This window comes from Desmodus rotundus, chromosome 8 (assembly GCF_022682495.2).
Source record: "Desmodus rotundus isolate HL8 chromosome 8, HLdesRot8A.1, whole genome shotgun sequence".
Taxonomy (NCBI): domain Eukaryota; kingdom Metazoa; phylum Chordata; class Mammalia; order Chiroptera; family Phyllostomidae; genus Desmodus; species Desmodus rotundus.
The window spans coordinates 24,313,969-24,338,757 of record NC_071394.1 but is presented as its reverse complement, the minus strand read 5'-3'; the positions used below and the strand labels follow the sequence as shown (position 1 = coordinate 24,338,757).

The window sequence follows — 24,789 nt, the reverse complement described above, 5'->3', positions numbered from 1 at the left end:
CCCATGCCAGACTGGGGGGCACGGCAGATTTTACTCTTGTCGCGGGTCACCCCTGCAGAGGTCGTTCTTTCAGGCAATCTGCCTCTTCCTCTGTGGACGGGAGTGAGGACTGAGAATGCCTGTCATTGCCCCCTCACTGGGGGAGGGGAGCACGAGAGAGAAGAGAAAAGAGGAAAAGAGACCATTCAAGGTTTTATAATTTACTCCTCGTTTTTGAAAATATCCCATTCCATTATTTTCTAGAACATCTATTCTGAGGAAAACACTACAAAGAAGTATGTAGCTCCTTTGTATGTAGCATCGGCTCTCCCTTTTGACAATATTAAATGACTTAGTCATGTTGTGTGGAAAACAAAACAAGTTGATTCATGGAGATGTGACCCTTTTGTCACGCCAGTTCCTTTTTTTCTGTCCTATATCAAGACTCCAGCCCTCGGGAAGGGCATCCTTGCATGCAAAGAAGAACCTGAGAGGAACCTGTAAGTAAACTTTCAGAGTAATCTTATTTTTGAAATTGTCTTCTTTCAAGAAGAAGTTAAATATTAGTGAATCGGAAAGAACTATGGAGGCCAGAGGATCCTTGAATCCCTCTCCTCCACCCTGGCAGTTTACCCGCGTGCAGAAATATCTGAAACTCTTGGTTAACGCTCGCCTGGGGGATGTGAATACCCTCATTTCAGGGAAGGCCTTGGCACGAATATCCTCCTAACAGAGCAGCTAGTGTAGACTCAAGCTTCTCCCCAGCCTTTGAGGAATGAATCGCTGCTGGCCAAGCCTGGGGTGGGGGTTAGTGAGGAGCAGGGCTGGCCAGGTCCTGCTGCAGAGAGCAGGACGCAGGACGACAGACTGAATTGTTCCGTAAACGCTCTTCTGTTTACCCAGTAGCTTTCATTAATCTTTCCTTTCTTGTGTGAAGGTTGCTTTCACAGAGGAAGGCATTTGCTGGCTTTCCCAAGGCAAGAATGATTAAAACAAAGTTATGAGGGATTCATTCCACCTCAGACAGAGGCCTCTCTGCGCTGGCTCAAGCTATTTTGGCAGGCAGAGAGAACAGTGTGTTCGGAACCCAATAATAAGTTTGCAAGAGTTTTTAAAAAGAGAAAGAAAAAGAGAGGACAAGAGATGCTTTATTCTTTTGTCCCTCTTCCAGGCACAGGGCTCCTGTAAAATGCCAACACCCAGAGGCAGCTCTGGGCTCTTCTTTGCCTTATTTCAGAGACTGTTGGGCAGCAGGAACCTTAGAATTGGGCTAGCCCAAGGGAGCTGCGGTCTGGAGAGGTGAAGTGACCTGTCCAAGGTCACATGGCCCTTCTGGGTGAAGGCAGGCTGGACCACCGGTCTCCTTGCCCATGCTCTCTTCCTATTCCACTCTGCCCTTTGTCCAGTTTCCTTTAAAATGAGTTTCCTATCAAGCCCTGAAGACAGTGAGAGAGGCTGATGGGTGAAGACGAGGGGCGCCCACAGGGGATCCACAGAACAGGTCGCAGGAGCACCAGATGAGAAGAGGGGTTGTCCATCTGGGTTTATTTTCCCCAGGGAGCCCACAGACTGTATCTGTGTGTGTTGAGCATGAGCCATTGGCTTCTGCATGGGGTGTACGGTCAGAATGAGTTGGTCTCACTTAACGGAAATTTTGGGATGTCAGACAAGGCGAATGCTCCACAGGTGGGGACAGAAGGGAGCACTAGGGTGGCTCCCAGGGTCCCCATCTCCAGGTCCTTCCCAGAAGAAGGCCACATTGACTTCTCCTGCACTTGCAGAGGCAGCGAGCCCCTGGGCTTGCCTTGGTCGGCACTAGAGTGGCACCGGTAACGTGCATCTTCAATGTCCCCTGACCGGAGGCTCCCAGGGTGGGCCATCCATTTGGAGGTTCATTAGGATTGTTTCACAGCCCCATAGTGATGGCTTCCAACTGGGCCTTGCATGTGGAGCAAGGATGTGCTCTTTGCACCCTGAGAGTTGACCTGTGCTCAAAGCACGGTGCTCAGGAATGGTGGTCTCCTTGTCTCCCTAACAAAGAGGCTGGACAAGGGGCTCTGGGGGTGGATGTGATGGCTGGGAGCCCCTGCCCTCACGCCAGGGCTTTTGTTGCTGCCACTGACATTTAGTACCCGCCTTCCCCCAGGGAACATGCTTGAAGCCATTGTGTACGCACCCACACCTGGTGTCTGCAGGCATGTGCAGGCTTGATGGAGAAGCTTGGCCACTCTGTTTCCCGTGGCAACAGCTTAGCTCTGTGTGGAAGCAGATAAGTGTGGGCTCAGGCTGGATACACAGACAGTGAGACTCTGCGTGGCTCCTGGCTTAGACCAGGGCTCCTCATCACCAGCCCTGTTCCTTTCCTTGTTCCCTCCCACTCATCCACACAAAAACCGCTTTAATCCCGAGAAGGAGAGAGGGGGCTCGGCTTGTGATGCTGCCCTGAGGACTCCAGCTGTGGTTCCCCTGGCTGGGATGTGGTACAAAGTGCAGGTTAGGAGTCAAGGCAGGAAAGTGGCAATTACTCTTGGGATATGCTTTTGGTAGAAGAAGAAGCAGGTACTTGATCCAGGGGAGACAAGGATGTTGAGTCAGGCAGTAAACATCACTGATCATGGAGGCAAAATAAAGAGAAATGGCAGGTTAAAGGGACCAGGTTAGCTTTTTAGAAGCTGCTGGAACATGCCACGGAGAGGGAGGGAGGGGCTTGACCCCGTAGCACAAGGGAAGAGTGTAAAATAGAGTTAGAACTCTTTGGGCAAAAATAAATATTCCCAAGGCATAGAGAAAAACCTTTATGCATGCGACTGAAAACTGGCCTGCAGCATGATTTAAAAAATGTCCCAGGGGATCAAAAGAGGGAGCAGTAATTCAGATAAGCAGAGAGGAGAAAGAATAAGGTGGGGAGGGAGGCAGATCAGAGACAAGAAGAGGAAGTAATGTGAGGATTCCCCAAAGACCCAGGGTTGCAAACTGGGAACCAGTGGACAAAATCAGCCAGTGTTTAAAAATAATTTGAGCCTACCTGAAAAAAAAAAAAAATCAGATGTCGCCTAAAGAAATCTAGATTTCTGGCTTCTCTTGAAAAAACAATCAGAAAACCTGGCAACTATACAACCTGGCCTCTGTATAGTCTAGAAGAATATTTGCTGGCTGGGGGCTGCCACTCCTGGAGCTTAAATTGGGACACAGGCTCTCCATTGCCCATTGCCTCATGCTATTCAGCCCCCAAACTATCTCCTGATTTCCTTTACTGTTTAAGGTGCCTGTGTGGCCCTGTGGGCATCTGAAGTGCTGAGCGCTGCCCGCGCTGCTCCGATTTTCCAGTACAGGAAGAGCCCTGACCTTGACCCCCAGCTCAACAGAATTGGGGACAACATTGAAGGCGCCTCTCATCCCCTGACCCCGGGACAGATGGCTCAGTTAAGGAGGAGGGTTCTGCAGCCTGGACCTCAGACCAGGATGGCCTGACGCCAGGATGGCGACCTGCAGTCAGCTCTGGAGGGTTCAGTGAGGGCACTGGCAGAGGAGGTGGAGGACACCGGAGGCAGGTCACAATGAAGGGAGAGCTTATACCCGCACTGTTGAATCCACATTTCAGGACGCATGCACAGTTGGGATTCTGGGGATGTATTTCAACACATTTAGGAGCTACTGTTTGAAGATCATGTTAAAGAGGGTCTGAGAAGCTGCCTATTTTCAACCCTCAGTGTCACTTAAACATGGGTTAGAATCCTGGCTCTTCCACTCATTCTGTGTGACCTTAGGCAAGTTACCTAACCTCTCGGAGACTTACTTTCCATATCTACAATGTTTAGATACAATACAGAGCTGCTGTGAAGATTAAGAATGTGTATCAGATGCTAAAACAGTGGCTGGACACTTGGTTAACAACCTGGTAACCATTATCATTATTATTTATCTAATGGTTGGACAGAGGCACAGGCTGTAGATGGTTTACTTCTCTAATTATGTGACTGTGGCACCTGAAGGCACATTTGGTATGCAGGAGCTGGAGCTCCATTTAGCTCAGGGACCCTGTGAAGGATTTTTAAATGGGGTTCACGAAAGTCAGAGGTGAAGTGTGGCTGAGTTGGGTCACTGAGTGGCAGAGAACTGGGGGCTCACTCCCAGCTCTGCCTCCAACACCAGGCAGGCTTGGTGAGTCCCGTAGCCTCTGTGGATTTTCAATTCCTCATCTGGGGAAGCCAGCAGGCTAGCTGTCAGTCATCCAGAGTTGTACAGCTCAATGCGTGCACACCAGCCCCAGGTGACTACTTAAATTGAAATTAATTAAAACTAAAGAAAGTTAAAAATTCAGCTCCTCAGTTGCACTAGCCCTATTTCAAGGGCAGGTGCTCAGTTGTCACGTGAGGTTAGTGCCATCCGTATCGGTCAGCACAGACGTGGAACACGTCCATCATCGCAGACGGTGCTTTCAGACAGTGCCGACCACTGGAGCTTGCTACCCACGTCTGGTCCTCAGCTGAGCGGCATCAGCCCGACCTGGCAATTCGTTAGGAACCCCAAGTCTCAGATGCCTCTCTGAGACCTTCGGAATCAAGATTGGCATTTCAACACGATTCCTCCAGCGATTGCATAGTCAAGTTGAGGAAGCTCTGATCGCTAAGACTTCTTCTAGCTCTAAAAACAAAATGTAGGAATCTGGGTGTCTGCTTGAAAAAGTCTTTCAGAAAGAAATAAACAATCATCTTGCCCAAACCCTGATTCACTGATGTGCAGAGGACGAAGGCATGGGGCTGATGAAAGATGGAGAAAGCTGAAGGTCAGCAGGATGGCTACCCCTCCACAGCAGCAAGAGGAAAGAAACCAACAGACGTCTAAAGGCAAAGCGTCAGTGCTGGGAAGGCGGTGCCAGTCAGCTCCTGTCCTTGAGCCTCTCATCAGCTGCGGGCATTCGATCCTTGCCTAACGACCTTCAGAGAGGAAAGGTTCTCAATTTTCTGTAGCAGCAGGTGGATTGCATTTACTGGGCACCTTTCTCTCCAGGGCATGTTAAGGTGCTCCCTCAAGCTCTGCTCATTAAACCTCTGCAGGACGGGGTGCAGGCAGGTCTTTCATTCAAGTAGGAAAAATGAGAAACAGATTGGAGAAGAAATCAAGGCCACATTCGACAGTGAGAGCAAGGGCAGACTGGAACACCAGCATCTGTGTCCAGCGCTCTCCTCTGTGGCTTGAACTATAAAACAGGAGCGATTGCACTCAGTCCTCTTGCCACAGAAAGTTTTGGTGACTTTTGGTGATGGGCTGTTTCCAAAACAAAGGGGATAATATTAGAATTGTTGCTTGTTAAGAAAACATGGGCCTCTTATAGGACAAAATTGCAGTGATAGATCTTATTTAATTGATATTAGATTTTATTGCTGAATGTTAAAACTTTAATGTGTCCATAAATCTGTTTCTTACTTTCCGAGAAATATCTGTGTTAAGAATATAATGTACAAGAGAAGGAAAAAATGAATCCAGCATGTACACTATTAATTTTTTAGGAAGCAAGCAAAATGGTGCCTCATAAAAGATAATAGAAAAATATTAAAAAGCTGAGATTTCTGATTTGCCTTAGAGATAAATCTGGTGATTTGAGACATGCCCTTACAGAGTCAACTATTATGATGCAAGAGAACACGTGAGCAGATAGAAGTGGGCTTGTGATATGCAGGTCGGTTCTTGCACAGTCACTGGCAGACAGCGGGATGTGTTTCCGGCAGATACACAGAGAGCTGAACATCCTGGCACATAATCGAGTCATAGAATCTGAGAACAATTCAGGGAACAGGGAGTTGGCCGGGAGTCAGGGAGACCTGGTCTGAATCCCACTGTGCCACCCACTCTCTGTGCCATCGCCGATGCAGATCAGTGAGCACTCTGAGCCCCAGTGTCCCCTGTGGGAAACCCAAAGAGCACCTGTCTCCAGAGGCTGCAGGGAGATGCTTTAAGTAAAGTGCTTAGGACACAATAGGCGATTGATACCTCCTAGTGTGTGAATTAATCAAATAATGGTTTGAAGTCAAATCCAAAGCCATGAAAAAGGAAGTGAACAGGGACAAACCTAGGAAGAGAGGCAGCACCTCCCGACCTGCTCTGGTGCTGGCTGTCCTGCCCCCCTGCCCCTGGCTCACTGCTGAGGGCTTGAGTCTTCCTGCACGTGCAGAGAAGCAGGTCTCACGTGGGTTGGCAATGCTGGGGGAGGGCCCAGAGCACAGGGCCCATCAGTTAGTTCCAGGGTCAGAGAGGTCTGGGAGTTGGGTGGGTGCACAGGAGCACTTCCCACCTTCAAACCAACCTCCAGTTCTGAAAGGAGGCAAGCTTTCAGGAGGAAAAAGAACTGCGTGCTTTTGCTAGTCCCCATTCTAATGACCGTTCCAATTCCCTTTCTTCCTGACAAAGTAAGAACATTCCCTCGGAGCATCTTGAATCTCTGATAAAGCCAGTCCCGCATGGTAATGACCTTTCTCCAACACTTAATTTCTCCCCATATCTCTCTTCTAGGCTGAGTATTTCCATTCAGATTACATGACAGCAGCAGTAAGCCCTTTATATTATGGCTGGAGGAATTTCCACAGGTTTATTCCTAACCTGCCTGTTTCCCCATCTCATTTCTGCACTTCATTAACTGCATTTTCCCTGAACACAGACGGAGAATCATTTCCTCACCCCAGGTTGCTCAGTTCACGCCCTCTAGCCCCTGCATGGACATCCCACTCCCCGGGAGTAAGTCGCTGGCTCGGACAGTGTTGAGATACTCCATGAATCCAGCCCCATCATATCTGATGTGAGAAGACATTTATTTGAGAGTGTTTTAAAATTGATCAACGTCTTCACTGAAATCCCATACATATGGTATAATGCTCATTAGATACTTTCATGTCAGTCAAGAAAGAAACATCTCAAATTGATATTATATTGTTCCAAATGAACCCAATTTCATCACAGACCCGAATCTGCATGACTGATAGGGTGGTAGCAGCCCCATAGCACCCGTATTTAATTATGCCAGATTTGGAGAAAAAGAAAAGATAATTAACTCAGTGACAAAATATTCTTGTTTCCCTCGTAACAATCTCAGGAGAGAACCGCACTCAGAGTAGGGGCAGGAGAGGAAAGACCTGGCTGTTACAGAGCAGAGATACGGTGGCCTCGAGCCAATGCCGCGTTTAAGTTCGGATGCCCCGATACGCTTTCTGGTCTGTAAAATTGAGCACAAGAAAATAGATGACTATCAAAGAGTGATCTTACATAATAATGCAGTTCATTGAAATTTCAGCCTATCCATCAGCCTAGGGTTCGTTTCAACCTTTATGACCCATGACACAGTTTTGCTGCTCTTACCAAGGAAAAACCGCTGGCTAACAAAGCAGCACAGAATTCTGTGGCTTAAAATAAATAAACATTTGTTATTGAACAAGTATCTGTGATCAGCTGTTGGGCTGGCAAAGGACTGGCTGGTTGAGGTTAGTCTCTTTACAATCTGGCACCTAGCTGGCTATTGGCTGAGTTGATGAAATAGATTGGTCATGTGTCCCTTGTTATCCAGCAGCCCAATCTGCATATGACAGGTTGAATAATGCCCCCCACCCCTAGGAGGCCCGTGTCTGAATGCCCAGAACCTGTGAAAATGTTACCCATTATGGTAAAAGGTACTCTACATATGTGCTTAAGTTAAGGATCTTGAGATGGGAGATTTTCCTGGATTATCTGGGTGGGCCCATATAATCACAGGGGTCTTTATGAGAGGGAGACAGGAGGATTTGAGTCATAGAGAGAAGATACAGGGATGGAAGCAGAAGTCAGAGGAAAAAGAAGATGCAACATTGCTAGCTTTGAGACGGAGGAGAGCCCATGCAGCTAGGAATGCAGGCAGGCTCTAGGAGGTGGGAAAGGCAAGGAAATGGGTTTCCCCCAGAGCCTCCGGAAAGAATGCAGCCCCCTGGACTCATTTTATTTTATTTATTTTTATTTATTTATTTTTTGTAATTTAAAACTTAAAAAAAACCATATTTTATTGATTATGCTATTACAGTTGTCCCCAAACTTTCCCCTTGTCCCCCCTCCACACAGCAGCCCCCACTCCCTCAGGCAAACCTGATACCATTGTTCATGTCCATGGGTTATGTGTATAAGTCCTTTGGCTACTCCATTTCCAATACTGTGCTTTACATCCCCGTGGCTATTCTGTAACTACCTATTTGTACTTCTCAATCCCCTCACCTCTTCACCCATTCCCTCACACCCCCCTTCCTATCTGGCAACCATCAAAATGTTCTCCATATCCATGATTCTGTCTCTGTTCTTCTTGTTTGCTTAGTTAGTTTTTTAGATTCAATTGTTGATAGATTTGTATTTTTTGCTATTTTATTGTTCATAGTTTCGATCTTCTTTTTCTTAAAAAGGTCCCTTTAACATCTCATATAATAATGGTTTGCTGATGATGAACTTCTTTAGTTTTTTCTTATTTGAGAAGCTCTTTATCTGCCCTTTGATTCTAAATGATAGCTTTGTTGAGTAGAGTGATCTTGGCTGTAGGTCCCTGCTTTTTATGACTTCGAATATTTCTTGCCAATCCCTTCTAGCCTGCAAAGTTTCTTTTGAGAAATCAGCTGACAGTCTTATGAGAACTCCCCTGTAGGTAACTAACTGGTTTTCTCTTGCTGCTTTTAAGATTCTCTCTTTATTTTTCAGCTTTGGCATTTTAGTTATTATATGTCTTGGAGTGGGTCTCTTTGTGTCCATCTTTTTGGGACTCTGTACTTCCTGGACTTCCATGTGTATTTCTATCACTAAATTAGGGAATTTTTCTTTCATTATTTTTTCAAATAGATTTCCATTTTTTGGCTCTTTCTCTCTTCCAGATATTGGACCTCTTGAAGTTTCTCCCAGAGGCTGCTTACATTATCCTTGCTTTTTGGGGGTTCTTTTTTCTTTTTCTTGTTCTCATTGGTTGTTTTTTGCTTCCTTATGTCCCAAATCATTGATTTGATTCTTGGCTTCATCCGCTTTACTGTTGTTTGCCTATAAATTGTTCTTTATTTCAATTAGTGTATCCTTCATTTCTGCCTGGATCATTCTTATGGGGTTGATATCCTCACTAATTACCTTGAGCATCCTTATAACCAGTGTTTTGAACTCTGATAGATTGCTTATCTCCATTTTGTTTAGTTCTTTTTCTGGGGTTTTGATCTGTTCTTTCATTTGGGCCATGTTTCTTTGTCTCCTCATTTTGGCAGCCTCCTTGTGCGTGTTTCTATGTGTTAGATAGAACTGCTATGACTCCCTGTCTTAGTAGTATGGTCTACTAAAGTAGGTGTCCTATAGGGTCCAGTTGCACAGCCTCCCCTATCACTCAAACTGGGTACTCAAGGTGTACCCTTTGTGTGGGCTGAGACACCCTCCTCTTGTGGTTGAGACTTGATTGCTCTTGGTAGGTAAATGGGAGGAATTTACCCAGGCCAGTCAGCAGCAAGGACTGGCTGTGACCACTGACCACCAACTTCTACCCTCCATGGAGGATCAGTTGCATAGGGGCAGGATGGTGATGCTCCAACGTGGTCTGTAGCTGTCCACTGGGTGCACAAGTCCTGTGATTTTCCAGGTGGTTCAAGCAAAGGTCAGCTCCCACCTGTGTTTTGCCTGGGGCCACCCTGCTTGAGCTATAAAGCAAGCTGAGATGGTTGCTACTTATGCTGGGCTTGGAGTTTCCCAGGCAAAGCCAAGTGGTGACTCTAGGCTGGCTACTGCTAATGCCAGGCCTGGGGCCTCTTAGCAAGAGGTACAGGGGCTGGGGACTCACTGAGGCCAGCTGTTATTCATTTGAGAGGATTTAGGAAGTTGAGAACCATGAGGCAAGACCAGCCATTCACATAGATAAGTCCCTATTAACAGCTTGGGTGAGCCCTTAAGTTGGGTGGGACAGAGCCTCAAGGGATCTCCAGGACAAGACAAACAGTGTGAGCCAGGTTGATAGATCTCAGATATGGCACCCACCTGCCAGCTCCGTGGCTCTGTGGGAGAGAGTTCAGAAAAGGGACAATGGCCTCTGCCCACCTCTCTTTCTGGGGAAACACTGTCCTCCAGCTCCCGCCTTGATGCCAGACATTTCAGTTCCCTCCTGTATGTCACTGGTGCCTTTCAAGCTGCTACCCTGGTGCTGGAGCTCAGAGGGAGTGAGTCTGAGTAATTCCATTTGTGGGTTCTTTGAGGAACTCCTTGGGACTCCACAAGTTTCTTCTACCAAATCCATCCCTGCTGGGTTTTGCAGTTAGAAGTTATGGGGAGTTATCTTCCTGTCACTGGGTCCCTGGGCTGGGGCATGTGGTGTAGGACTGGGACTCCTCACTCCTGAGATATCCTCCCTGAATTTTTATCCATCACACGTGAATGTGGGAATAGCTGGTTCCACATCCCCACCCCTCCTACCGGTATGGATGGATGTGTTTTTTTAATCCTGTAGTTGTCAGACTTCCATTCAACTTGATTTCTGATGGTTCTGAGTGATGGCTGTTCTATATTTTAGTTGTAATTTTGATGTGGTTGTGTGAGGAGGTGAGCCGTGTTTATCTATGCTGCCATCTTGACCAGAAGCCTGGACCCATTTTAGACTTCTGTCTTCCAAAACTACAAGAGAATAAATATGTGTTTCTATAGGCTACTAAGTTTGTGGTAACTTTTCATAGCAGTGACAGGAGACTAATACACCTGAACTTGTTAAAAAGTTAGTAGCGGGTTCCCATAGAAGGGCAAGAGTGAATCATAAATTCGGGATTGGCACACTGTCACTTATGTCACATTCTATTGGCCAAAGATATCACAAGTTCATTCCAAACTCAAGGGTTGGAGAGATAGATCCCACCTCTTGATAGATTCTACTTCTCTCACTTCTTGATGGGAGAAGATGGTAAGTCACATTGCAAATGGGTGCGGGGACCCAGAAGGGTAGTTGTAATGAATCTACCACCATGTCCTTTACAAAATGACATAGGACATTCAAAAGCAACATCTGACTCTGGTCTCTTTCTCATTTCCAGGGCCACAGGGATCATGCGGGTCTGGAACTCAGGCAGCGATATCTTCCTAAGTCTTTGGGGAATATATGTGTCTCCAAGAAGCCCTGGATGGAAGGACTTTATCCAACATTTGGGAGTTTGTTGTTTTGTTGCTTTCATTTCAGTGGGCCTCCTCTCAGTGGCCTTCTCCTGGTTTCTGTCCTCATCTGTTGTCTTCACCACCTCCTGGGTGATCATGTGTGTTCTGCTGTACTGCTCCAAGCACGCGAGATGTTTCATTCTCCTCCTCTTCCTCTCCTGTGGCCTGCGAGAAGGCAGGAATGCTTTGATCACAGCTGGCACAGGGACAGTCATCTTTGGACATGTGGAAAATATCTTTCACAACTTTAAGGGTCTGTTGGACAGTATGACTTGCAACCTAAGGGCAAAGAGCTTTTCCATACATTTGCCACTTTTGAAAAGGTATATTGAAGCAATTCAGTGGATTTACAGCCTTACCACTCACCTGAGTCTATTTGATGATCTTGTTTCTTGGAACCAGACTCTGGCAGTCTCTCTTTTCAGTCCCAGCCAAGCCCTGGAGGCACAGCTAAATGACACTAAAGGCGAAGTTCTGGGGGTCTTGTACAAGATGGTGACCACGACAGAGATGCTGTCCTCCCTGGGCCAGCCGCTACTTGCCCTCGCAGGGCTTTTGCTGGTGCTACTTGGTACTGGCCTTTTCATGAAGCGATTTCTGGACCCTCATGGTTGGAAGTTTGAAAACATCTACATCACCAGACAGTTTGTTCAGTTTGATGAAAGGGAGAGGCACCAACAGAGACCCTGTGTCCTCCCGTTGAATAAGAAGGAAAGGGAGAAGTATGTGGTCATCCCATCTTTCCGGCTGACTCCTAAAGAAAGGAAGAACCTGGGGCTGTTTTTCCTCCCCATACTTACCCATCTCTACATATGGGTGCTGTTTGCAGCCATTGATTTTCTGCTGTACTGGCTCATTTTCTCAGTGAGCAAACATTTTAAAAGCTTGCCTGCGCTGGAGGTTCACTTGGAATTGCACAGGGAGGTAGGCGCTCACAGGCACTTGTCAGGGTGTATCCTGGCTGTTAGCTGGTCTCTTTGCAGAAGGTCACGAACCTTCCAAGGCAGGGCAGTGTCTTACCACCTTGGATCTCTGGTGCCTGACACGGTTCCTCCCACGTACAGGAGCCCATCAGATGTTGGCTAAATTGAAGTCCCTATGTTAGAGGATATCATTCTGAGACTTTTGTCACTGTGTTAGCTTACCGTGGCTGCTGTAAAAATTACCATAAAGTGTGTGGCTTAAGACAACAGAAACTCATTCTCTTAATACTTCTCGGGTCAAGAAGTCTGAAATCAGTGTCGCTAGGAGGACATCAAGGTAGTGCTGGCAGACACATGCTCCCTTCGGACTCTAAGGGAGAATCCACCCTTTGCTTCTTCCAGCTTCTGGTGGCTGCTGGCATTCCCTAGCTTGCGGCTGCACCCCATCTTTGTTTCTGTCTTCACATCGCCTTCTCACCACTGAATGTAAAATCTCTCCTGTCTCCCTCTTAAAGTGTGCACGTGGTTGCAATAGGGCTTCCCAGGATGATCTTTTCTCCATCTCCAGGTCCTCAACTGAATCATATCTGCAAAGTGCTTTTTTCCTCTTAAATAAAACCACATTTACAGTTTCGGGGATCAGAATTTTATACTGTTGGGGGCCCATCTTTTAGTCTCCTACAGTCTGCAGATACTGAAATAGGGGACTAGGGGTCTCCGATGGGGAACACAAAGTTGATTCTCAAGCAAGGGTGCCCGGTGTGAACCTAAAAGGCCAGATTCAGGGCCTGACTTCCTCTCTCCTCAGGCCTGTTATGCAAGTAGGCTGTGAGCACCTGCTCGGAATGAGAACTTCTTTTTCTGCAGTCTTGAGTCCTTCTCAAACAGGAAGGGCCCTAATGCATCAGCATAGTGTTCCAGAGGATGCTGTTTGAAAAAGGCCTCCTATGTAACCAAAAAATACAGCTGCTGCTAGTGCCATGACAAAATGGAACCAGCTGCACTTTTGTTTTTCAGACAGATTAGGTCAGTGCTTTCAACCTTAAGTTTGTTAAGAATCTTCTGGGGTGAATGCAGAGCCTTAGGCCTCAATGTACAGAGATTCTGTTTTGAACAAGGGAGCACTTTTACTAAGCACTTCATTTCAAAGCAGGTGGTCTATAGACCACACATGGAAAACTTCAGGCTCCTCAGGTGCTGGAGAGCAAAGACCTTGTAAACCAGGGGCCCTGGTGCAGTGTCTCCACTGGGAGCTGAACAAGCAGTCAGGCAAACCAGACCAATGCTTTGGCCTGGCCCCCTGGGGGAGAGGCCTGCGCGAGAGATTCGTAAAAACTCCTGAGTAATTCTCACGTGCAGCCAAGATTGAGAAAGACTGTTCTAAACCCACCACCCAAAGAGTGGCTCCGTCGGATAGAGCCACAAAAGTCTTCACTAGCCAAGATAGTCCGTCTCCCAGAGCTCGTGCCTCCCGAGTCTTGGGGCATCTGTTTTTGTCCCCTCTATTCTCACTCCTCTCGGCAACCGCGTTCCAACAGGGAAGGCTGTGGTCTTGTGCATCTCATCTCTTCTCTTTTTCCTTCATCCCTGTGGGAACTGGTGATTATGGTGTCATTTCAGAGGATCTGGATAGTGTGAGATAGTTGTCTTATTATTTGTTTTTGTCACCCAGAAACTGAGAGAGAACTGAGCTAGGTGTGCATGTATGTGTTGTGTGCGTGTGTGTTCACACGCTTGTATAGTGTATGTGTGCATGACAGAGAGAGAGTCACTCACACGGGGGGTGGGTACGCTAGCCCAGACAGCTGCTTCTTCACGTCTGATTTCCTTTCCCTTTATCAAGCACCATAGCTCGCCTGTGTGGTAGAAATCTCGGAAGGGATTGTCGGCAAATCCTCCTTTGAAGCCCCATTTTCCACATCTCTTTATCTCTGGGCTGGGATCCTCCTGCTGCATCCACACTTTGCTGCCCCCTTTCTTCTGGCTCAGCAGGTCCGTCCAGGCTGCTGCCCCTCCTGCCCCTGGGCTGCTTCTCCGAGTTGATTACTCTGAGCCCTCTGCGTCCCCTGAAGAATTTAGTTAATTACAAGAGCCCTGTTGCTGTAGGTATCTGGAGCAGAGTGGATAAGGGAAGTTGTGCTTCAAATGAAAGTCAAACAAGAGTTTCAGACAGGCTTGATCCGGCGGGCGAGGGAGGCTGGGTTGCTAGTTAAAGGGCCTCTGTCCTCCCATGCCCCTCCATTTGCCTCCTATTTCTGTTTTTGGTCTCCCCCTCTCCTTCTTTCTCTTTTTGCTTCCCTCTCATTTATTTCTCAGTGAACATTCATGCCTGTTTTGTGAGTTCTCGCCGTTTTAGACACAAGGGGGAAAATGTTAAGTTCTGCCTTTGAAAAAAGGCCCAGAAGCTTTCCGATAGCAATGTCCTCACAAATAAATTTTTGGGTGTTGGGTCCTGAGGGTGGAAAAATGTCTGGACCCTGATGGCTGCCATGGAGGGGGTCAGTCCTGGAGGGGGAGGCCACCACGCCCACTCACAGGGACAGCAGGACAGTGGGCGCAGGAGCAGATGTGAGGCCCAGGTGGCTGAGGGAGCTCCCCTCAGACTCTCTCCAGTGGGGCCTGGGACGCAGTGCCACCAGCAGTGTCCCTGCCACTGGCAGTGCTGTGCCCTTACCCCAGGATGCCCTCAGAGGCTCCTGGTCTCTCCACCACTGCAAATTTGCAAAGGAGAAGTCAGTAGGAAGAGACACCTCAGCTCAAGGCTTTGCCAATGTGTCTCTCCTACTTTCATACAATTTTAAACTAAAAAGAAAGATGGGAAATGCCCCGAACTGAGCTTGCTGGATGGGTTGGAATTGTAAGAAAAAAGAGCCATAGTTGCTACTCATTGAGCACCTACTACGTGCATAGCATTTGTCTAGAATAACTTTCCGGGACTGTTTAAGGCTAGAGCAGGTTCTCTGTCCATTACTCAGCACTGTCTTGGCAAACTGTTTACTTAAAAGAGGTAAACACATTTTAAAACATCAGGGTACCATTTAGTATATTGCTCTGGATTTTGGGAGAGTTCATTTGTCTTCCACATTACCCTCCACCAGCCCTGTACGAAAATATTAACTCAGTCTTTATGAAGCCCTGACTCCCAACTGCAAAATCCCCGGTTAGATTCCTAGACTAAATAACTTCTCCCCAGACCGAACACCCGCTGCTTTCTTATTGCAGGATTTCTCGTCACTGACTCAATCGATGTGTTTGCTTCTTCAATACTATTAAAAAGAGTGCATGCCTTTGCTCTAGGGATAGAAATCTCTATTTAATTGTAAGCAAACTATCTTAATAAGAGGAGAGGCAACACAAATGCCTTTCATTGCTTAGCCACAGTGCTGGGGAAATTACAGATTTCACTCCACTTTTGTATAGAGGTCCCTGGTTTGGGATTTCCAGGTTCTACATAGGTATTAGGATAGATCCAAGGTCCTTGGTGTTCCCTGGGTGGGGTTGGGTTTGTTTTGAAAAGCCCTGGCCCCAGGACACTGGGGTGCAGCAGGATAATAACTTATTAACGACTCCAGGCTGTAAGGTTAATGCTCCATCCCAAAGGTGTGTAATTTACCCTGGGAGTAGTTTATTCACGGGCAGGATCTGGTCCATTAATTCCTGTTTTACCAAATTAGAAAACAAATCCAATGAGAGATTGAATGACTTTCTCAGGTCAGGGAAAAGAAAGAGCTGAATCAGCACACACCTCTCTCATTGGTGGCTTGGCTGGGTGGCTGAATGTCATCTTCTGCCCTCTGCATCAGTTGCTGAAACCAACTGATTTGTTCTCTTGCATCCAAGGAATGTACCTTTCTGGAGCATCCAAGAGATAAGAAAACATCCTATTCTGAGACCTCTAAAAATAGGGTTTTAGAGCCAGCTTCAGTAAATACTATTCTTAGTATTCTGCACTAAAAACAATCCCCGCTCCCCACCAGCTCTGGAATGTTGACTTAGAACATAATGTAATACCCCGATCTTCTCGTGACCTGGTGGTCTCATGGGGAGTGTATGACTGGAGCTTAAGGGGCTAGGCTCCAAAAATCTTTGCCCTGACTTGAATTAAAACCATCTTTCACTAGTCCCACATGGCCTAGAGCATAGAAACAGGTGCTCCATAAAAATGGGTTATGTGGTCAAATTTGTAAGGTAACAGCTGGCTGATGTTAAGCAGATTTCTCTGCCTTCTCAGAGCCCTCAGAGGTCTCACGGACACCGTGGTTCTCCCAAGAAGAGACACGTAGACAAACTTATTTGATACCCTTTTCAAGGAAACCTGTATTTCCACAAGTCCACTGTGGAGAGCGCTGCAGTAGATGCAGATAAGGCTCACCTCTTGGCCTCCACTCCAGTCACAGCACACGAGAGGAGCTGCCCAAGCCCCTTGCCCGTTTTAAGACAAATGGTATCTGTCACGGGGCCATGGGGCAAGAGTGACAAAGACGAGGAATGAGTATGAAATGGCATGGGTCTTAATGATTTTATTCTTTTATTTTAGGAACAAGGAACTCAAAACATCATCCATGATTCCTCTTTTAATATATCTCTGTTTGAACCCAACTGCATCCCCAAACCGAAGCTCCTTCTGTCTAAGACTTGGATTCCTCTCAGTATTATTCTTGTGATACTAGTGATGCTAGGACTCTTGTCCTCCTTCCTGATGCAACTTAAAATGCTGGTGTCGGCATCTTTCTACCCCAGTGTGCACGGGGAGCGCGTCCGATACCTGCACGCGAAGCTACTGAAGAAGAGGTCGAAGCAGCCAGTAAGCGAAGTAAAAAGGCAGCTGAACCCCTACTTTACAAAGGTAGGCCAAGATAAGGGTGTAACCTGTAATTAAGGAAACTTTGAGTTTGAAGGGCAAAATGGAATTTCAAAGCATTCTTCAACTTCCCGTTAGGGTTATATCTTCCACAACAGATGGGACACTGATATAGATGGGGGAGTTAACAGATAACTATGGATAAGGCTCCTAGCTTTGTGATTTTAAGTGCTGGCCTATAGCAGGGTGTCAAACTCCTTTTCACCAGCGACCACATCTGCCTCACAGTTGCCTTCAAAGGGCCAAAATAATTTCAACTCATTAACAGTTAAGGCGTAGTTACATTTATACAGTCCTAAAATTACATTTGGCCCTTTGAAGGCAACCTTGAGGCTGATGTGGCTCCTGGTGAAAATGAGTTTGACACCCCTGGTCTAAAGGATCCTACAAGATCGTCCAAACAATGATTGCAAGTGAGTATGCTTATTCATATAATAGAGAGACTACGGGAAAGACCCTTTGCAATGAGTAAGGAGTTACTTTACCAGGTTAAGGACAAATAAATAACAGAGAGAGAAGTATCTACTACAGCTTGGTACACTCCAAAGAATTTGCTCATTCTTCAGCATTAAAATATATATATGATACCTATATCATGATATATATATGTGATATATATGTATGTGTATATACATATATGGTAATATAATGATTTTCATACACACAACATACATATTTGTCAAAGGTTTTATTTGACTTATTAATGAAAGAGAAAACTAAAAAATTCCAACCAATTCAAAGAGCAATTCAAAGTACACATACATACAGGCCATCAGGAATACCAAAATTAATTTACTTTATAGATCCAAAACTGACTTCTTCCAGGAGGGTGGATGGGAGGATCAATTGCACTCTGCAGCGTAAAATTTATTGCAGGTGCCTGGACAAGAATCCTTTGTGTTGTTGCTATCAGCTGTCTACAATGTATACGGTTGGAAAATAGCGCATAGGCAATGAAAGAGCAAGATAACCCACAAGGATGATTGTTTTCTGCTCATTTCAAAGTCTTCTGCAATTTTTCCTCATACCAGTAGCCCCACGATGAGAAGTTTATGTCAGAGGCATTTGAAATGACTTGGATGCTCACTCACCCACCTTTTTGTCTCTTCAGATTCATTTCTGGCTTCCAGTCCTGAAAATGATTAGAAAGAAGCAAGTGGACACTGTAGGTGACGACAACCCGTGAGAGACCCCCATGTGGTGCCTCAGCCACCCTTAGCCAGCTGTTCTCCCGGTCTGCTGAGTGTGGTCCCTGTCCACACCCAGAGTCAGACAACTAACTATGCTGCGTGGCCCTTCAGGGCTGAGTTTGTGGCCAAACCGATTCTCTTCATAAGGGCTGAACGGCTAGCAGGTAAATGGTTATGTCATCTGTCTTCTGAGTGAGGGACGTGATCTGGCGGTGTCACAATGTAACAGCACTATAACCAAGTCCTTCGAGGGTAAGTCTTAGCATGGAGTAACAGTTAAAGAAATAAACAAAAGAATTAGAAAAAACCCCGACATCTCTACTGCAGGCTCACAAGCAAATGCCACGAAGAATATGCATGCATAATGCCAGTAAAATATCTCTAGCCTTTTGTCCCTTCCCTGCCCTTCTCAGTGTCTTTCATAGCTGTCCCCCTCCCCCACAACTGTCTCTCCCCTCCCCCGCTTATTCAAGAACTGTTTCCCAAACCATCTCCAGCAGCTTCTCATTTCTTCTCCCCACCCACCTCTCCTCTTGTCCCTTCCTTTTCTGGATCTCTTTGTGTTGGTCTCCTACCAAATCTTCTAGCCACAGTGGTTTAGGGACCACATTTATCAAAGTCATACGAAATGTTTGTTAAAATGCACATGCAGGCCTTTTTTTCACTGTGTCAGTATATACTGTGTGTACAGGGGCCTGCTTCCCCTGTACTCTGAACACCGAGGAAGGAGAAAAACCTCCTTGAATGCTGCTTTAATTATCTTTAAAGTCCAAGAATGGATAAGAAATAAAGAAACATTATTTTTTTTCTTTTTAACTTTTATTTTGAAAAATGTTCAAACTTACAAAAAGGTTTCAAAATAGTAGTTCCATTTACCCTTCACCCATCAGCCCCAAAAGTTAAAATCTTACATAACCATAGTACAATTGTCAAAACCAAGTAAATAACATCGAAAACTGTATAACTTACAGAGTTTATTGAATTTTTCACCAATCGTCTTACTATATCCCTTTTCTGGCCCTTGATCCAATCCAGGCTCACCCACTGCGTTCGGTAGTCAGGGTTCCTTAGTCTCTTACAATTAGTAACAGGTGCGTACTCTTTCCTTTTTCTTTCATTATCTTGATACTTTTGAACAGTACTGACCAGTTATTTCGTAAAGTGCCCTTGGACTTGGTTTTGTCTGGTGTCCCATGTAAGCAAACCCAGATAATGCTGGACTGGCAAGAATACTCCAGAAGCGATGCCGTGCTCTTCTCAGTGAGGTCGGAGGTGTATGGTGCTGGCTGTCTTGTTGCTGGTGAGGTTACCTGTCGGCCTCAGTTCAGATGGGGTCTGCCAGGTTCTCCCAGCGTGAAATTACTGGTTCCCCTTTGTAATGAATAAGCATGGTCTCAAAGGGGAAATGCTTTGAGACCATGCAAACACCCTGTGTTCTCATTTTAGCGTCCAAGGATGCAAAACCATGGCCGCCAAGTTGTGGTTTTCTACTTTTGTATCTTCAACATGTCTTAATTGGAATTCTACACTATCCCCAGAATGAAACATTTTTTTGAAGACTAAACTTTGTTTCAGGCACCTGAGGATGCATTTCACACATGCGATCTCATTTCTGGCTCATGGCAGCCCTGTGAGGGGTACGATCTCTTCCATGTTATAGGTCAGGAATCTCGCCCTCAAAGGCCCTGACTTAGCTGGCCTGGGATGGGGCCCAGGCCCTCCTGTGTTTAAAGCTCCGTGCGATTCTAACAGGGCAGCCAGGATCCCAGCAAGTTCTACAGAGCTGCAGGCCTTCGGTTTAGGTCTTCACTGGTGAAATTGCTCTAACAGAAGGAGCCGTTGGAAATGTGTCTGATTCAGCGTTTCCCAAAGTGTGTTCCTGAAACCGCCAGTCCCTCAGTTGTTCCACAAAATGAGTTGTGTGATATTGGGAAATCCATCCCATCCATCTGCCTTCTCACCGTGAACATAAAGCACGGGGGCATAATTCAAAGACTCTGAGAAATTTCTTTTAACCTCGTTTCATGCAGAATTTCCCCAGATTACTAAATCATGGAATAACTTTACCAGTAATAGCTGTCATCACCACTTAGGACAGTTCTGCAGCCCACACTCCGGTAAAATGCTGACATAATTGGTAAAGCTGTGAACCGAAAAAGAATCAGAGAAGGTGAATATGCGTTTATAGTTTTGGCTTGTTTAAATATTCTGATGATTTTGTGCTTTACTGTGTTCTCTAAACAAATGTATATAATAATAAACTGATACAATGTGTGAATTTTTGCATTCACTGTGTATTTATTCCTCCTAGAGATAAGGGATCTTTCCCACATTAATTAAGACAAAGAATCAACTGCTCAGTTTTTAGAGGAAATTGGATGCTTCTGCCTTTCTAAATTCTGCTAATTAACTAACTTACTTATCTGCCTAACAACAGCGAACATTTGAACAGGGCGCAGAGAAGGCGTTGGTGATGCCCCCACAGCACCACCCCCAGCCCCTGCCCTGGCATGTTTCCAGTGTGGTCAGGAAGACTGACAGGTGCTCAGACAATGAGGGACAATGTACAGCAGCTTTAGGTGGTACCTTTGTGGGACTGTGGCCAGGGTCCCTGCCCCCGCCTGCTATGAGTGCCCAGTTTACCTTCTTTTCTACAAAGAGGGCACTAGAGAGGTTGGTCAAGGGGATTTAATCTTCTTCAAATTTTAATTACTTTTCTGAAGTAGCAAAATCTCTTTTGTTTCCAACAGACCGACTCTGACCAGTTCACAAGACTTCTGCAGGATGTCTTCCTGCTTCTATCTGTCAGGCCAGCTTGTCCTTGTGCCGAAGTGCTTGGCCCCTTGGAAGGACAGGCTGGCAAGCAGGTGCTATCACGAAAGGCAATTTTGGTCTGGACAATAAGATTTAGACTTGCTCATTAGGACCAGTCTAACTTGGGAGATAAAATGCTTATGTAGTTGCAGCATATCCACTTTAGGTTTAAATGAATGGCCAATTACATTTTTTGAGACATCTACGGCGAAATGTGCTTTGCTAATTTGGTAGAGGCAGAAAGATATGGCCCAAGATAATTTAATAGATCTTCCTTTGTCACCTCTGATTTTAATGGCTTATAAAATGATGTTGCATTGTAGTCAAAGTCACTATTTCTCATTTCATGAATCCCAGCGCGGTGGCTGTATTCTGTCACTTCCAGGTGTCATTCTGTTGTCCTCATTGATGCTGTATCTGGTGTCTGCTGTGACGGTAAGATACCGTCGTCATTCCAAACACCTTCATAGTCATAGACCTCTTTTATGGTTCTACTTGGGATGTTAAACATTGTCTTCCTTTTTTTCTTTAAGATTTCACATCTGCTGTTTTCTCTGTTAGAACCTAACCAATCCTGATTATATTATGGGATATGTTGATGTCTTACACATTACGTATTTTTGTCTTAATTCACCTGAGAGAGAAAAAAAATAAACATAAGAGAGTAATAACTAGCTTTCCCACCTGAAGTCAGTGATAGTGACAAAGACCATCAAAGTCAGTTGTTTTATTTAACTTATATTATAGAAGAGAAAGGAACTGGCTAAAAAAACGGGAATGGGGGTTGACTGTGGTTACATATCTATATTCAAAAGTTTGTTATATTAGGTCAATATAACACCCACACGATGGGGAAGAGAGATTTAAATTAATAGGTGGCTGAGACCACTGAACTTTCAGGGCTCAAGTGTCTTTTGGTTTTAACCACCAATGGTTGGTGGCAGTGACATTTTTTAAAAAACAGGAAAGGGAGATGAATAACAGGATACAGAGGATAATAGCCTTTCATCATCTAAACCTTGGGCATCTATAAACCTCACCTTTATATTGAGAAAGCAGAAGAAATCAGAGTGAATTTGTCTTTTGAGCTCTTTGTGCAAATATAAATGGAAAGCAAAAAAGGCAATGATGGAGATAAAAGCATAACTAGCCATAGTGAGTACAATTAAGGCAGAACATGTTTGCATTCCTTGGCTGGATGCCGAGGAAATGCATAGTGTGGCCTGTGAGGTGTCCCCACCCCCACCTCGTTCAGCAAAGACAAGGAACACTGTGCGGATGGCCCACAGCATGGGGCCGAGGAAGAGGACAGGCTTAGGGGTTACACAGGGGGACAGGAAGGACTGACATGAAGATGCCAATGTCCATCCACTCGTTACCCAAAGCCGGCGGATCACCAGGATTGTCTTTCGAAGGTTAAAAAGTAAAATGAAATTACAGAATCCAAACCTAAACCCAGATATACTGAGTAACTTACATGGGTGTCCAACCTGGGGCCCACTGGCCACATGCAGCCCAGGATGGCTGTGAATGTGGCCCAACACAAAATCATAAATTTATTTAAAACATTTATTGGGAACCGCCCTGCCTGGTTTCAGAAGCTGTAAACCCCTGTGGCTAAGGCTGAGTGAGAAACCTTGGGACCATAAGCCACTAAGGAGACAAAGCTTATCTTCCCGGCAGGGGCGCTGCATCTGCCCCCTTTTTACTTTACCCTGCTTGCCAATGATGGGTCAGATTCCTCAACGGAGGGACAACCTAAGACAGGCATGGTCATGAAGAGGCCCTCAGGGAAGGATTTGGGGGGGCTATGGAAAAAGGGGGTGATGGATCCTCGCCCTTCTCGGCTTTGACATAGCCTGAGTCCTCAGTCTGCAAGAAGTCTCCTAATCTCTTGGCTGCCTTACTTCCCCTGCCTGACTTAAGCCTGAAACAATGACAGAGGGTGGTGCAGCCCTGTGCTGGAAAGGGCAGATTCCCTGGGGCGATCAGGCCTAAGAAAGAAAACATAAAACCCTGTGAAACCTCCTTAGCTAAGAATGTCCTCAGTTTTCTGATAAGGGTCCAAGCATGACGTGAGTTTGTTTCCCAAAGTTTTATAGCCCTTTAGCTAACTGACCCTGACTCAGAATACGCCCTTATAGTTCTTTGTTTGTTATCTATTGTTTGATCCTTACTGCCTGACAATGATTGATGAGCTTCACCTGCATTCCTGTGCAAATTGAACCCAATAAAAGCCCATTGAGGAAAAGGTTCTTGGTCCTTCTCCTTTGAGAGGTCGGCCACCTTTCCTCCCCATGCAGATCAGGTCTTGGTAGACTTATTCTCATCCGTGGCGGCCAGGGGCGGGGTTCCCCCACAAACATTATGAGATTTTTTTTGTGATTTCATGTCACAACGTATTTAATGTGTGTCCCAACACAACTCTTCTTCTTCCAGTGTGGCCCAGAGAAGCCAAAAGTTTGGACACCCCAGGAAGAGTCGAGGGAGGGTCCTGGAAAGCTGTGTTCTAAGGGACTTCATGGTTGCTTGAGATGATTCAGCAGATTTTGTAACCACTGCTTTGGAGATTTGCAGCCAGGCTTGGAGAGGAAAGATTGTTGGTTTATGGTAAAAAACAAACCCCGCATCTGTGCAGTATCTACGTAATTAGTTTTGTGGCTATATACACAGGACGCCCACTCCAGCTGATGCTGAAGGAACTATTAATCCATCAAGTTCCTTCAATAATGCAAACTGCTAATTGTCAAAACTGCATTGTTCTCATCTCCTGTGGTCCCACTCCCACACTCATGTAAGCAAGCACCCGAGCAAAACACAGCCAAAGGTGGCGTCATAAATTAGACACTTTCAACCAGTAGCTAACATTTATCAAACGTGACTTGGTACCCCATATTATCTTTTAATTAAATTATTTCAATTTAGGGGATGGGCTATCACGTTTTTAAAAACAGACGTTAACCTTGACTTGGAAATTACATGATAGAGTAGAAAGAGCAGATTGTTGAGATGGGGGAAGGCTGGATTCAAATCTTAGTTCTGCTCAATATCCGTGATGTCAGCTTAGGCAATTTAGCTCTTCGCTCTCCCAGCCTCCATTCTTTCTTATAAAATGGGGCTTAAAATAGCAACTTGATATTATCTTTTTCAGAATTAACTGAGATGACACATACAAAGTCTCCCCAAATTAGATAAATGTTAGCTCCTTCCTTTTCTTCTCCCATTGTTTCCTGCACAACCCCAATTCCTTTAACTTTTAACCATAAGGTCTGATACAAAAACAGTAAAAACAAAAAACAAAAAAATAGTATTTCAGCCAGGCTTGATACACAACAGGGACTGGCAAACTTTTTCTGAGGAGACAGATAATAAATATTTTAGGCTTTGCAGCCAGATGGCTTCTGTTATTAGTACTCACCTTGGCCACTGTAGCAAGAATGCAACCACAGGCAGTGAGGAGATGAAGGAGCATTACTGTGTTTCAATAAAACTTTATGTGGAAGAACAAGTGGCGATCTAGACTGGCCTGCCTAATAACACAGGAAGACTTTTTAGAAATCCCTTCAAAATCAGAAAAGAAATGGCTCCAAAATCCTTCCAGCTAAATGACTTTGCAGAAAAGTCACTTCACCTTTCTGAGCTTAACTTTCTCATCTGTAAAGAGGAAGGAGCTGGGTTGTGGGATCTCAGAGGAAGCTGCTGTCTCCTGAAGTCTTTCATTCTTTGGGAGAGACTGTAGCCTCCTAGAGAGAATCCCCAGTGGGCCGCCACCCAAGTTTTAGCATTTGGTTTGTTTGTTCTTTCATGGTTGATCAATGAATCATAAAGAACGACAGAAGCTCTTGGGTCATAAGTATGATTT

At 45.6% G+C, this 24,789-nt stretch overlaps 1 protein-coding gene across 2 annotated transcripts; it reads left to right on the top strand.

Annotated features, from left to right (window-relative positions):
* The first annotated feature begins 442 nt into the window (after positions 1-442).
* Positions 443-18,109, top strand: DCSTAMP (dendrocyte expressed seven transmembrane protein). Of its 2 annotated transcripts, XM_024572004.2 has the most exons (5): positions 443-479; positions 3,581-3,585; positions 11,028-12,063; positions 16,600-16,908; positions 18,035-18,109. In XM_024572004.2, the coding sequence occupies exons 3-5, from the start codon at positions 11,035-11,037 to the stop codon at positions 18,107-18,109; spliced, it is 1,413 nt and encodes a 470-aa protein (XP_024427772.2). In that variant the 5' UTR covers positions 443-479; positions 3,581-3,585; positions 11,028-11,034. The 2 variants fall into 2 exon arrangements, with proteins under 2 accessions (XP_024427772.2, XP_024427773.2); XM_024572005.2 differs by lacking the exons at positions 443-479; positions 3,581-3,585; positions 16,600-16,908 and having other exon boundaries at positions 11,028-11,861; positions 18,035-18,059.
* The last annotated feature ends 6,680 nt before the right edge of the window (positions 18,110-24,789 follow it).

What these genes read in the sequence shown, in the direction of transcription:
- DCSTAMP (XM_024572004.2), top strand. Translation starts at nt 11,035, where the DNA reads ATGCGGGTCTGGAACTCAGGCAGCGATATCTTCCTAAGTCTTTGGGGA. An exon ending in ACTTGGAATTGCACAGGGAG is followed by an intron (nt 12,064 to 16,599) that starts GTAGGCGCTCAC and finishes CTTTTATTTTAG; the next exon opens with GAACAAGGAACTCAAAACAT. An exon ending in TGAACCCCTACTTTACAAAG is followed by an intron (nt 16,909 to 18,034) that starts GTAGGCCAAGAT and finishes TTGTCTCTTCAG; the next exon opens with ATTCATTTCTGGCTTCCAGT.